General features: G+C 31.6%; 2 protein-coding genes across 3 annotated transcripts in view; one reads left to right on the plus strand and one right to left on the minus strand.

Moving 5' to 3' along the window:
- Window positions 1-6304: 6304 nt before the first annotated feature.
- LOC115239467 (protein BTG4-like) lies at window positions 6305-10436 on the plus strand. Of its 2 annotated transcripts, none has more exons than XM_029813991.1 (3): window positions 6305-6445; window positions 7321-8026; window positions 8480-10436. In XM_029813991.1, exons 2-3 carry the CDS (start codon window positions 7577-7579, stop codon window positions 8834-8836), a joined length of 807 nt encoding a protein of 268 aa, XP_029669851.1. In that variant the 5' UTR covers window positions 6305-6445; window positions 7321-7576; the 3' UTR covers window positions 8837-10436. The 2 variants fall into 2 exon arrangements, with proteins under 2 accessions (XP_029669851.1, XP_029669852.1); XM_029813992.1 differs by having other exon boundaries at window positions 6305-6368.
- The window catches only part of LOC115239468 (vesicle transport protein SEC20), a 17748-nt gene continuing 11733 nt past the window's right edge, over window positions 8777-14791 (minus strand). Inside the window, exon 4 of the mRNA XM_029813994.1 lies at window positions 8777-8880. Coding sequence (XP_029669854.1) covers window positions 8849-8880 — 32 coding nt within the window. The 3' untranslated portion in view covers window positions 8777-8848. The remainder of the gene's footprint in view (window positions 8881-14791) is intronic.

Genomic DNA, 14791 nt, shown 5'->3' on the forward strand with positions numbered 1-14791 from the left:
ATTCTAATATAATTTTCCTATAGTTTTAATCGTGTTCTTTCGATTTTTAAGAAGTTATAATTATTAGCAATGTTAATTAATTTACTTATAATTGTATATAGTTGAAGGTCGCCTGTTTAACGTATTTTTTTATATAACATAGCTTTATTTTCGGAACAGTCTATTCTATTATAATATAATAAATTTTCTTTTTAATAATGTTTTTTTAATTTTTAAGAAGTTCTAATTATTATATATAACTTTAATAAATTTACTCATGATTGTATATGGTTGCTTCATTAAAGATTGCCTGTTTATGTATCTTTCCTAAACGTTGCTCGATTTTCGGAATGGAATACTATTCTATTATAATATAATAAATTTTTCACCACGTATTTCTGTCCAACGGATTCTTTTCTTCGAGTTCTTGTATTATTATGGCATATCGAATTCTATTATTTCAAGATCATAGAGGCCTATTGCGCTTCTTCCTGTGATGCCCATCGGAATATCTTCTGCAGCTATTTGGCATTTCTCTTCAGGCATTTTTTTTGAAAGATATTTGAGCGACTAAAGCTCCCTTCTCTCTATTCTCTCAATTATTGTCTTTTTCACTTTCCTTTTATTTAAATTATTAATATAATAAATATAACACTATAGTATCTCTCTTAGTCTGACTCTTCCCCTTCGACCTGTCCGGCATGGATGATCCTATCGGTAAGTACTAGCGTTTTCGAGTGAAGTAGATATCATCTCTTTGAGAGCTATTAAATCAGATTTGCCATATATGAACATATGTTCAACCAAAAATGGGTTTTGTGTGTGAATTTGATTAATATAAATATAATATATTAATAATATGAAGTACATCCCGTTTGACACTATTTTGGTTTTAAAACACAAGATTCTTTGCCCTGATTAATCAATCAAACGCTTACTCAAAGTACTTCAGTAATTAGACAAATAAGAATAATATCAGGAGCGTGTCGAGCGAGCCGCACTTGTCAACAGTGGCGATATTACTAATAATAATATTAATAATATGAAGTACATCCCGTTTGACTATTTTGGCTTTAAAACACAAGATTCTTTGCTCTGATTAATCAATCAAACACTTACTCGAAGTATTTTATTGATTAATCTAATAGTCCAAATACTCCTAATAATCCAAAACGGAGTATATGACGTTATTAATCGGTATCAGAACAATCAAACTTGCTTCACCCGAAAACGCTATATGTTACCGCCGGCATAGCTCTCAGGTTCATTAGAGTACGCAAACCTCCTCACCCGGCAAATGCCTTCGTTAAGGTGGAGATACCATTGAGGAGGAAAAATCTTTATTTTAATTTTTTTAATATATATGTTTTAATAAATAGGTTTTACAAATTTGTCAAATAAAAAACATAATACACGAAGAATTATATAAGATGTATATAATATATAATTACAAAATATATACTGTATAATTACAAAACATATCACAAAAAGTTCGCAAACCTCCTCAGGGGGCAAATGCCTTCGTTAAGGTGGAGATACCATTGAGGAGGAAAAATCTTTATTTTAATTTTTTTAATATATATGTTTTAATAAATAGGTTTTACAAATTTGTTAAATAAAAAATATAATAAAATATCCGAGAAAAAGTAGACGAAGCTTCGATGTAAATCAACGATTAAATCACAAGTTAAACCGCGAAAAAACTAACAACTTAAAATTTGCGAAAAAACGTGACAAATAAATAAATTGATGATAGCCATAATATTTGCGATTCCAATATACATGCAATCGGAGAAATAATATAATTATTACATACTTAAATGATAATGTTGCGACGAACATTTTGGCTTTTTATAATTATAATCGCATCTGTAATATAGGACATTTGTATACAATTTGAATATAAAATCTAATGCCCGATTTATTTTCAAATGCATGATTTTATTAAATTAAATTAAATTAAAATAAATTTCGCGATTGATAATAAGATATACGTACCGTTTCGCGGAGGATTGACTAAACAGGATAAAATCATATAAGTCTTAAAATACCGTTATAAAAAAAACTGCGCGTTATCGCCGCGTTCAGTGGAGAATAACTGGCTCAACGATTTGACCAGATCAAGGTCCCTCCACCAGATAACACGCCGGTTAATATCTGACAAAGACAAGAACAATCCTAAAAGTGGAGAACGATCAAATTCTTGTTTCTACATCGGACCCCACAAGATCAATCTGCAAAGGAAAGTTAAGTGATCCGTTGAATATTAGGAGTTCCGTTGTAGGAGGAAACAAATCACGGATCTTCCGGACTGCTTCCGATAGCAATGATTTCGGTAACAAATTAACAATAGTTACCATTGTCATTATCTTTAATTCACGAGATTGAAATTTGCGCGAGAAAATGTGTTCTTCCATTATTAAGAAATATATCTCTTTATTGAAAATTAAATGGATATAACAATTTTTATGAAAATGTGATTACGAACGACTATATTTATGAATATCAAAATACATGTTATACGTTATTGTAGCTAGTGCGAGTTAAATGTACGAGTATAAATAATTCTCGGGTACCAACCACTCGAGACAAATCGAACCCGATAACAGCAAAATTTAAAAAAGTTTAATTTGAATACTTTGCAACATACATAAAATAAATTAAAATAATATCAAACATAATTATAATAATTTTAAGCTATAATTAATCTTTTTCTGTAGCATTTAAATACATTAATTTGGCGATATTTCACTGATATCGGGGTACACATTCGATTTGTCTGAAAATTTTAAAGTATACGCACATTTTACATTGCATTCATACAATACATAATATTTTGTAACATAATATTTAAAAAAGTATATAAAAGTTTTGTGAAACAGTATGTTAATTTGAGCATGTATTTTATTATATATATAAAATGGTATATTTAAAAACTATCTAGGATACTTTCCTAGAATGGCAATAAAAAGATAAAGAAACAATATGCTATTTTCTAATTTACACACTTTTTTTATTTTTATATAATTGTTATAGATTATGCATTTACATTATAGATTATACATTTTCAGAAATATAAAAACTCATTTAAGAAACACTTAATTAACTTTATTATAAGAAAAGAAAACATGAGAAACATTGATAAACAGTTAAAAAAAACGGAGCACAAGATCGATGAAAGACTTCATTTGTTATAAAATTTTGACAATTAGAAAGAGAATTGATAGAAAGTCAACTCGATAGCATCCCAAGTGGGATTTTAAAATCGGCTCGATTTAAACCTAATGTTAGCTTTAGAAATTCATCGGCAAGCCAAAATCGGGCCAATATATGCCCATGTTTATAATGCTGGAAAATCACACCCACGATATTATAAAATATTTTTTTCTAAATTCAATAAAAACCGGTCATCGGTCTTCACCAAATTCAATACCAATCATTCTTTAATGATACTCTATTTATGTAAAAAAATTTAACTCGATATTTCAAAATTTGCGGAAGTTAGAGATTGCACAACATATCGCGTACATACATACATACATACACACATACATACATTTTTTAGGAATATGATTTCTCGAGGTTTTTGAACATTCTGAACACATTGGCATAAAAAACTCGAAAAAAAATTTTGTCACGTAAACAAAGCTTCCTCTATAAAGAAGCAATAATTACAATTAATTATTGCACAATCATAATTAGAGTACAATTTACAATTAATAATGCTATCAGTATCAAATAGATATATCTGATGTATCTAATAATGTAGATAATTGATATTGAACAGCATTTATTTCAGGAGTTCACCACTACATAAATTTATATAACAATATAATAAATATATATACAAGTTATTTTGTACATAATAAATATATATGCAATTTGTTAGTTATAAAAAAAGGTGTAGCATGTATATCATTTATTGAAAGACTATCTTAAATTAAGATAGTCCTAACAACCTTATTTTTGCTGGTTAAGTCAGCGAGAATCCGGGATCACCGAAATTTTGGGAAGCTGCTATCGTACCTCATTGGACCATTCATTTTTTCTATCGGATATTATCGCAAAACTTACCTCTGGGCTATCTTCGCGACCTCATGGCTAGGACATACACGAATCCGAACATGTTCCATAAAATTTTCGCTCCAGTCTTGCAAACCCTGTATATCATGATACAGAATGCGAGTTTATACAGCAATCCGCAAAGACCGATGGAGGCGCTATGCGAACTGATAGAGATTCGCTGTGGACCAAACAGCAATATACATCCGATTTGCCGTTTGATAACGATTCAAGCTCAATTCTTGCCTGATGTTATGATATCAGCAGCCGGAAGAGAGCTCTCGAGAACCTCACTCCTGGGACCGTTTCTCTCGGCATTGGTATCTGCCGAAATGCAACCGAAACTGCTGGAGGGATTCTTCAATAAAAATTCTATCACGAACAAATCGATGACTCTCATACGTCAGCAAGTGTTGGAGAAGACCAGAATGTTGTTGCACAAGATGTTTGATACGATACTCGCGAATAGCAGCTGCCGCGATGGACTGTCTTTTAAAGTCTATCGTATTTTTTAATATCTTATGCCGATTTTAAAATATGCATATAAATTATTGTAAGTTTTTTTATCCATGTAGGAATATATCTGAAATTAATATTTATTTTTGAAATTGCAGTGCCCGATTTGAAAGAAAGAATTAATTTTAAAAAATAAAAAAAAATAAAAACAGGAAGATTTTACGTTAGGTAAAAGTATTTTGCTACAATTTTTAGTAAATAATTTTTAAATAAGTAAGATCTAAATCGTCAAATGATTATTATGGTTTTATCAGTAAAACGTAAAAATTTTTATGTCCCTGGCAATGCATTTTACTTTTTAAATTTATTAATAAGTGCTACAATATGCGATTTTTTATAAAAATTAATACAAGAACTTTTTAAACTTAAATCAACGAAAAATTACAATGATCCATCCAACTATCGTGTCAATGGGCGCGTTCAGAAAACAACTGTTGAGCATTGTCTTGTCAACACTCGACGTTGATTTGTTGGTTCTAGAAGTAAGAACGAATCACGTTCGATCGCTATTCAACGGTTGTGTCTCCTGAACGCACCCAACGTGACTAATGTAACCTTATTTTTCATTGGGCCAAACCGGTAAGCCGTGCATGCGCACTTTTGAGCAGTTACTCACAAGAGAGACGCAACTATGATTTTCTTTCTCACTTCCTTCAGACATATTTTTCTATCGGGAAACAAAGGCATTCCCCTTCCATTTATATATGTTTTAAGAGCTGTAAAGTTAGCCGAACAAATGTATTATTTACCAACCAATTTTGTTCAAATTGGTCTTAATTGAAAGAGAATCGTTTGGTGGTGATTGGTAATCTAATTATAACGTTTGGTAGTTAATTATTAGGCTACTACGATTATAAAACCATGTGCGCTGATCTTGCGCCTGCGCGTGCTATCGTAGAACGGGCCTTATTATAAATTTTTAAAAGCCGAATTGCAAAATCTGGCTGTATATGTAAAATTATTAGCTATACAAAAAAACATTTTGAATGCGGTAGCAAACGTTACCAATCAATCACCAAACGAATGATGAAAAAAAAATTTCCAGCAGTCAAAATGGGTGGGGGGAGGGTCTAAGAAAAGGTTAAAAATTTGTTTACGATTTTTTTTTAAATAAACGGGAAACTACCAAACTTTTCTAATGCGATACCAAACATTACCAATCAACCACCAATCGATTGATAAAAAGAAAATTCCCAAAAGTTAAAGTGGGGGGGCTAACTTTGGGAAGGTGTTTTATCATGCCACCGAAAGTGGACGTGGCCATGTAGTTCCAAGCGTCTGTAAAATGAACGTAGAGGCGCTGCTGTACGGGACCGAAAGCTATCGTACGAAAAACGCTGGGATGGCCGCTCTCAGGGTGCAAACCCATGGCAGCGGAAAAGCGTAACGCGGAACAAGAGCGGATCAATCGTGAACGTAGCGAAAACTGCAGAACGCTCACGATTGGTCATGCTCTCGTTCCGCGTTAAGGTGCCTTTACATGGCAGCGTCAAACGTCGAGCGTCTGCGTAGAAAATTGCGCAGAATCTAATTTCAGCCTAAAATCTATCTCTTTTAAATTCCATGGGTTTGCACCCTTAAGCTTCTCTCTGGTGGAAATTAGATAATTCTCATTCTAACGAGTGCAAAAACAAAACGAACAGACCTGTTGACAGTTGACAATTCGATTTCTCAAGACGGCATTACAATATATACGCTGATTGGTCAAGTCAGTTTAGTCCAATTGTAGAAAAACAGTCGTGAGGTACGTACATCTACATCATACACTATACTCCATGATTACGGGTGCAACGTAACACGTGTTGGGTCGGGTACGTTTATTTAAAGAGAAAGAAGACGTAGTTGAGTTTCGCGCACTAGAGAGACACGGGATTTTCGTCACTGACTTGTAAGATTGATTTCATATCGTTATCGCGCGATATCGATGGGCTCGCGTCGTGGCGGGCTCGCATCGGTCGCGTTGGACGCCCGATATTATAAACGCGTCCGCGACATGCACACATCGCAATCGGCAAAATCGGGGGCACGATTTGATAGTGCGCGGAACGGCGGCAATGAGCTGGCATAAATTGTTGTGGCGCATCGACGTTCCGCGAACCCGACATAATGCACGTGATCGTCGGCAAAAATCGAACGTCGCTCGATTATCAGCGGCGCGAGCGATGCGAGCTGTTTTCGCGCTCGGATACGCGACCTCCTTTGCCTAACTTGCCTGCTATTATTAAGCTGCACAACATATTGTACTGGGATTCGTCGCGCGATCGGTCGCGTCGAGCCTGTGGATGATATCTCGATCGCGCGACGTTGGCGTCACGCTGAATGCTCGTTGGACGAGACACGCGGTTTCGTTTAAGTACCGAGAGGAAAAACAAACAAACGCTGTGTTTTGTATAGGGCACAGTGTTTTCGAGCGGTCGTGTGTCAGCTCGTTAAATAGTGGAACGTACTTTGCGTTCTGTTTTTTTTTTTTTTCTTCAAGCGTACTAAGAGGTACTTTAGTGAGATTGAGGCATGAATTAGATTTTTAATTAAGAGCTCGTTGAATCACGCGTTTATGATTACTATCACCGGATTTTGATTAGCAGGAGGCGATCTACTTGTGTGTGCAATTGTAATTGTTTTCTTCCTTTTCCAATATCGTTTTACGGTTTTTATTCGATTCTACTTTTCAATCCGAATTCTAAACGGCTCGGAACCTCGAAGTGAAATATTGAGATATAATAATAGATAATAACGATATTGTTTTTTTCTGTTTATATACAGATTGTAGCTGCATTAGTGGGATATACAAATTATACAGTCGCGACAAAATTATTCAAAGTTTGGCAAGCAAGACGCCAGCAATACACGCCAGAAACATAGATCTTGAAGAATTCAAGCGCTGCAACGGTGCAGAAGGGCTCTATGTGCTCCACCGTGACTTGGGCAAATGGTACTTTAGTTTCCAAGAGCTTACTACTGTGGTATCGCGAGAGGTGCACCCGATCGACCTGTAATTTGGACATACGACAGCGACAAGATGCTCAACGAGATCAGGGCGGCGGTACTGTTCTTAGTAAAGCTGATCGAAAAAAGCGAAAAATTTAGTCCCGATCAATTAGAATGCTTCAAGCGGCACTTGGTCGAACTGCTGACGGAACGCTTTAAAAATCACTGGTTTCCCGACAAGCCGTTCAAAGGTCAGGGATATCGTTGTATTCGCGTCAACGGCCACAATCGCCGAGATGCGACCTTGGAGAGCGCCGCGAGTGCTGCTGGAGTCAAATACGAGGACCTGGCCCTACCGGTAGAGTTAACTTTGTGGGTTGATCCCAATGAGGTCTGCTGTCGATTTGGTGAGAGCAAGGGATCGTATTGCACGCTGGCATCGTTTGAGGACAAGGAGAACGCTATACCCATCTTTCAAGAACACACTGAGAACACAAATAAAGAGAATAAGGAAGTTTGTGTGGGGCCCATCAAGATACAGGCAAGTGTTTCCTTCTTGATTATTTTTAATTTAATTAATTCCTATCCCTATTCTTACAATCAATAAATAAATTAATACAAATTAAAACAGATTAAACTTTTTAATACATAGAGTACAAGTATAAATAATATAAATTTAAATTTCTCGATTTATAAATTAATTTGTTCTTTGTATGACAAGTTCTTCACATCACACATAAGCAATTTACAATAAAATATTTGTATAATAAATAATTTGTAATATCCATTCTGAATGTATTGACTAGATATTGGACACGTATTATTATACAAAGAACTATTAATTTATAGATTGGAAAATTGATTATCTTTGAAATTGTTAGTTTCCAGATGTATGCTTTATTGATATTTTATTTACATGCAGTATTTTCTTTATATCTCTTATCTCCAATCGCAATTACAGAGTAACTTGAAAATAAATATGTTTCTGTTGCAGAAATCCCCTTTAACCACTAGTACAGAACAACAACAGCCGAAATCAAAATTATTAAGCACTGCTAATCAAAATCAACAGCATAGCAATAATGGTACAGGTAGGAAGCGTAATTTGAATAGTCCCAGACTGCATCTGAACAGAAATCGTTCGTGGTTCGGCCACTCCTTTAGCATGGGTTATGGTCCTCATCCAATCAGCCAGCCTTGGTACAATATAATGCCTCCGCATTTCCTCGGTGGTCCTTCTCCGCCGCCCTTTATGGGACACCGGGGGAATAAATGGGTACACCAGTCCTCTTATCCCGCAGGACCCGCCCGTTTCCACCATTGGTCTCCCAAAGCTACTCTTAAGGTATAAAGAAAATCTCTTTCAGAGAAAACAGTTAGGAAACCTGTTTCTTCCTGAAAAAAAATTCGAAGGAAAAAATTAACAAAATGTAAGTTGGTTTTGTGAAAAATGCTTATTATTATTACATCTTGAAATATCATGCTGTGATTTGCGTTCACGATTAAAAGAATTTTAGTTAAAATATATTCTTGGTATATGTACGCAGGTAGAATATATGTGTGTGTAGAGTAAATATATAAATTATAAATATAAATTTTTATATATTAGAAACAGGTTTGTTAACGCGTTTTACGAAAATTATCCATCCTGTAATTACAAATGACCTTGTTCGAAGTATGACTAAGGCTTACGATTTTTTATGACGAGAGATATTGCATTATTACATGTTACGTATATATAATGATAAATTGGAGTAATAGATGTTTAACTCCGAATGCAAGGTTGCTTGTAAGGTAGACTAGTGGCAATTCAAATAACGTATAAATCGACGCATTAGCGAAATGCGCGAAATGGGAGTAGATGTCATATCACATGACGGTTATTTCTTCGGTCAATAACACTATTCGGAAAATACACAATATATCAAGGAATTGAGAGAATCTATTGGCTTCTCTAATTGTAAATTTATAAATTATACATTTTTCTAGTTGCACAAATTTAAATTTTTTTAGTTATGTATGTTGTCAATCTAATGAATTCTTGAAATTGTATAATCAAATTGACAATGTGAAATTATTTTATTGTGCGCTAATAGTCCAATAATAATGGGAAAAAAACGAAAATAATTTCGAAAATTTTGAAACTTGGTATAGACATCATTTTCTTGGACGAGAGGGAAGTATAAAATAAAATATACTTTATTTATTTATCACTTTGTATATGACTAAGGCTGCGTTCGGAAACATCACCCGTGTGCACACGAGTGTCGTTCTATCTTTGTTATTTATTAAAAGTTGAACAAAGATAGAACGATGTTCGGGTGCTGTTTCCGAACGTACCGTAAGCGATATGAGGGCTTTTCGAAGGCTCGTGCCTGATAAGATCAGACAAGGACGACGTTGTGACTATATGATATAAAGACCGTACATGTGGCGTGATTAATTAAAGTATGTTTTATTTTATATGGAAAAATCAATTTTTTTCGTGCATGTCGAAAGCAGATGAATTTTAGAGCTTTATTTTTCATCTAAAAAATGTCCGTACCAAATTTCAAGATTCTCAAAATTAATTCTGTTTTCCATCCTATTATAGTCTAATTTGAATTGGACTATAAATAACCAGTTTTGTTCTGATATGACTAATATTTGCTATAGTATATTTTATTTGCATATCAATAATACATTATGGTAAAGAATGTGGGAAATGTTAAGTTACCTTATATTTTGTGTATATATATATATTACAAATAATTGTTATTAGTGATAAATGTGATTTCGATAAAATCTTGACATATTCTGATTTATTAATCCGATGTTATATACATATATATATATATGTTATTATATTGTCTAACAAAATGTGAGAACAAATTTGTTCTACTTTTTCGTGTATCGGAGGGTAGCAACGCGAATGCATTCTACTAATTTTCGTACTTGAAAAAAAAAATAAATCCACGATACGTTATTTAAAGATACTGCCGTCATTGAGATTTTATCAGTGATCAATGCTTGTTGTTAGATTAACGAGCCAACGACATTAAAATTAATTGCGCTGCCATATGCAGTTAAACAAACCTGTTATTTTCGTCATATTTGACGCGAAGACGAGTGTGCCGAATTTATTCTTACAAATTATATACTATTTTCAACTTTACTCACATTGCTCGCATATCAGTTTCTTATGAAGTTAACACGTTCAAACAAAATGTTAACGCAATGATAATACTAATGTAACTGTCATGTCAATGTACATTTGGCCTTATATGTATATTATAGAGAATTTATGAAACATATATAATAGTATATATACTAATTTATATATATGTTGGCTTTTATCGATAATAGGCGTTCGTATCTCTTGTTTTTGTGGTATTATCTCCTCTTTATATATATATATATATGGATATATATATATATATATGTATGTGTGTGTGTATGTATATATGTATGTATATATATACATACATATATACACACATATATACACATAACACACACACACACATACATATATATATAATATACGCTGTGCGTAAATATATTAAGTGCAATTCTTATTTGTGATACTCTGTAAGATCAGTTGTTTCTTCGAGATATTTTTATCGTATTCGCAGTATATTAATTTCGAATTAAACATTCTTCTTAATGTCTTATGTTTATGGCTACTTAGGTAACGATAGTTAAAATCCTATTTTCAAAATATTTTTATTTAACAAAATAAGAATGATTATATATATATTTCAAGTTATAATTAGTACAGCTATATATAATAGAAAATACAATTACGCAATTTATAATATATTTTATTTAATTATTTTTATGTATATATTATGTCATACATGTTCGGAAGAACTTAAATTTATGAGAAAGTAATCTAATCAAAATTTGCATAAATTTTTGAATGAATAAACTTAATTTCTCATATAATATAAAATAGCAACCAAAATCGTAAAAACATTTTCTTAAATATAATCTGTAAATTACCTTTTAAAATTGCCTTAATGTTAAGAACGTTATTTTTCGATTTTAGTATTCGATTTAAAATGCCAAAAATCGAATAGATATAGTCTAAATTGTGCAATTAATTTAATATTGTGCAATTTGTTTGTGTAATGAATGAAACATAATTCTTTTCGAAGGAACAATTCTTGTTACGTGAACAAATAATATTGCAAATATTATGTGTAATTCCAACAAAATTTTAATAAAAAGCATGAGATGCATTTTTATATTAATCGCAGATAGCATAAACAATACTTTTTCAAATAAACATTTCTTAATTATGTAATACGGTAGAATCAGAGAATATGTTACATCTTCAATATCACATAGTAGGATTATAGTTGCTGCATTTTTTACGTGGTCTGATATATATATTACTGTTGGTGGATACATACATACACACATAATAGTCTTTATGAATGATGAGAAATAATTTAGATGTATAAAAAAAACCTTTAGTAAACTGCATTCTAGATGACGATTTTTCAAAAGTATAGGATGATATTATATAATATCTTTTCGTGACTTTGTTTCGCGCAATAATTTCGAGATGCTGCAACTTCGTTTCGACAAATGTTACATGCTTGCATTTTAAGACTGATTACTGATTTTAAGCAAAATATCAAACATTATACACATGTATATTTTTTTTTATAAATAGATCATAATATAGCTATTGTTTTTTTTTTCCTTTATTTAATAACAATAATATAAGCATTAAAAAGGAATTGAATAAAAAATTGAAACAAACATTCGAACTATGTTTATGATAAATGATATATATCTATTCGACCTTGAGAAGATTTAGTTTTTATTGTAACAAAATTAATAACAGTTTATAGCGAAACGAGATTGTTGTACCTCCATTATGATGAAAGAATTTGTGTGAAATAGATCATCCTACATAGCGTAATTCTACAATTTTTACATCTTACAATTAGCATCGTTCACTCTCTCTCTCTCTCTCTAGACGTATACATGTATAATGTATGTATAATTTGTCCTAGTATAGGAACTTTGTGTTCAATTTGTTAAATTTTATTCAAAGGAGTTATGTTGTTGTTATATAGGAATATATAAAAAGTTTATAAATATTACAACATTTGAAATGTTCCAAACTTTGTAACTGTGTTCAAATGTAGGAAAAATTGAATGCGATGACAACGTACCTTTTCTTAATGATAAGTAGTTAGTCAATTACTCTATACAAAAACCATATGCGGCAGAGTGATGTATGTCTTGTATAATCAACAGTAAAATGCAGCGAACAAGGATTCAAAGGAGCGAAATAGTACTTTTATATAGAAAATCTGGAATGCGATATACGCGACCAGAACAAATACTAATACGCAAATAATAAGTAAATAATGGCTTGTGGTTAGCACAAAACATTTTGTACTTATCCCACTTTCATTAGAACAATATTTTAGCACTTTGAATCTGATTATGATATTGTCTTATCACACTTTGTATTTTATTTTTGATTAAACTTTATTATAAAATTATGTATCTAAATAAAATTATAGAGTATACATATAATGTATGATATTAAAGAGAGAAATATGAAGAGAAAATCAGTAAAATGAATAATAAATGTAAGATTATCTCAGTCACACAAAACACATATTAAAAAATATATTACCATTAGACCGGTGGATTCAAAGTGTTAAATCGCATTATGGAAACATGAATATTGGTGCCTTTTCTTCGTCTGATCGACATACTAGTTGATTTTTATCACGATATTGTTGAGCGTTCTTTCACGGAGGCGAGATCGTATTTCACATTTTCCATGACACGTCGAATTCTCCTATAATGAGATATAACAAAATGATTGATGATTTTCCGAATTACCGCATATTGAAGAACGTATTAATGTTTGGATCATTTCGATTGTAGAGTATAATAAGCATTATATAAACGTATATACATATATCTTACTACTTGTGCATCATATGTTGTACGGATATATATTTCTTCTTGCATAATTGTGTAATGCCATTGTGACCCTGGATGAATGTTAAAAGAACGGTTCGATTTCCTTCTGACACATATGGATTTTATGATAAACTACCAACTAAGAAAGATTTTTGATTATTTACTATTTTAATTTGGAGAAAAGAAGATTACAATTTACAAAAAAGTTATTAAAAATACAAAACAAGAAATTCTATTAACTATTAACTATTAACTATTAAATTTGTAAAGTTTAAATTAAAAAATCACAATTGTATTATTTTATTCGCTAAATATAAGCAAAAGATGTATATTTATTTGCACTTAAATAAAATTCCAATTATATTTACGAAATTTCATTAGCCAGGATAAGTTTTTTATATTATTAATAACTAAAAAGATATATAGAAAGAATAAAGGATAAAGAATAAAGAATAATAATAAATAATAAAGGATATAGAAAGAATAAAGGATAAATAGGAAGAAGGAAGGAAGCCGTTGCTTTTTACGTTCTATTGTATGATTAGCAATTTCTTTTTGCATTTTTCGACAAGTTCAAACATAATATAGCTCTGTTTTTTTCAATACTTTGTTTCATGTTATCTATTAATAAAAATATCATACATGTTAGAACGACACATATTCTCAGATCATCGATAATACTATACTTTTGCACTTTGCATAGTGCAATCGAGACTAAACAAGAATTTACGATTTTATCGTGCTTATCAATTAAATTTTATTCTCGAACGCGTTCGCGTTTACGTGGCCAGATAAAAAAGTAGCGCTTTAGTATTTTTCGATTAGGGTATGCCGACGCTTTAATTCGATGTAATCACGAAGTGATGATCATTGATGAAGTCGTATAAGACTTCGATTGCACTCGACACTTGCATAGCGAATTAGATAAGAGTTTTTTCTGTCGTATGTAGTTTTATGATATAGCATAAACTGCAAATGCGGTCTGCGAAATTGAAGGCGTTACAAACCACGATCGAATTTCGTCGCCATTAGAAAAAGAAATTCCAGAATTTCTTTTTCAAGATTAATTATATATGAATATGATACTACGATATTTTCTAACATAAAACTTAATAAACACTTTAAAGTTATTAAAAAGATCGCTAACGATTTATTTAATAGTTATCATGAAAATATGATTGAAATAATATGTTTAAAAATTATTGTTTTTAAACATTATTAATTTTATTTTACAATTTGTTAATCTTATCATTAAAAAATATCGTAGTATGATATTAATCGTAGTTTAACCCTATCATAGTTTAATGATCATTGAATACTTATTATTTTTTACCTTAAAATCTCTCATGAATGTGTTAATATATAT

The sequence above is a fragment of the Formica exsecta genome, unplaced genomic scaffold (assembly GCF_003651465.1).
Source record: "Formica exsecta isolate Colony F162 unplaced genomic scaffold, ASM365146v1 scaffold38, whole genome shotgun sequence".
Classification (NCBI taxonomy): Eukaryota; Metazoa; Arthropoda; class Insecta; order Hymenoptera; family Formicidae; genus Formica; species Formica exsecta.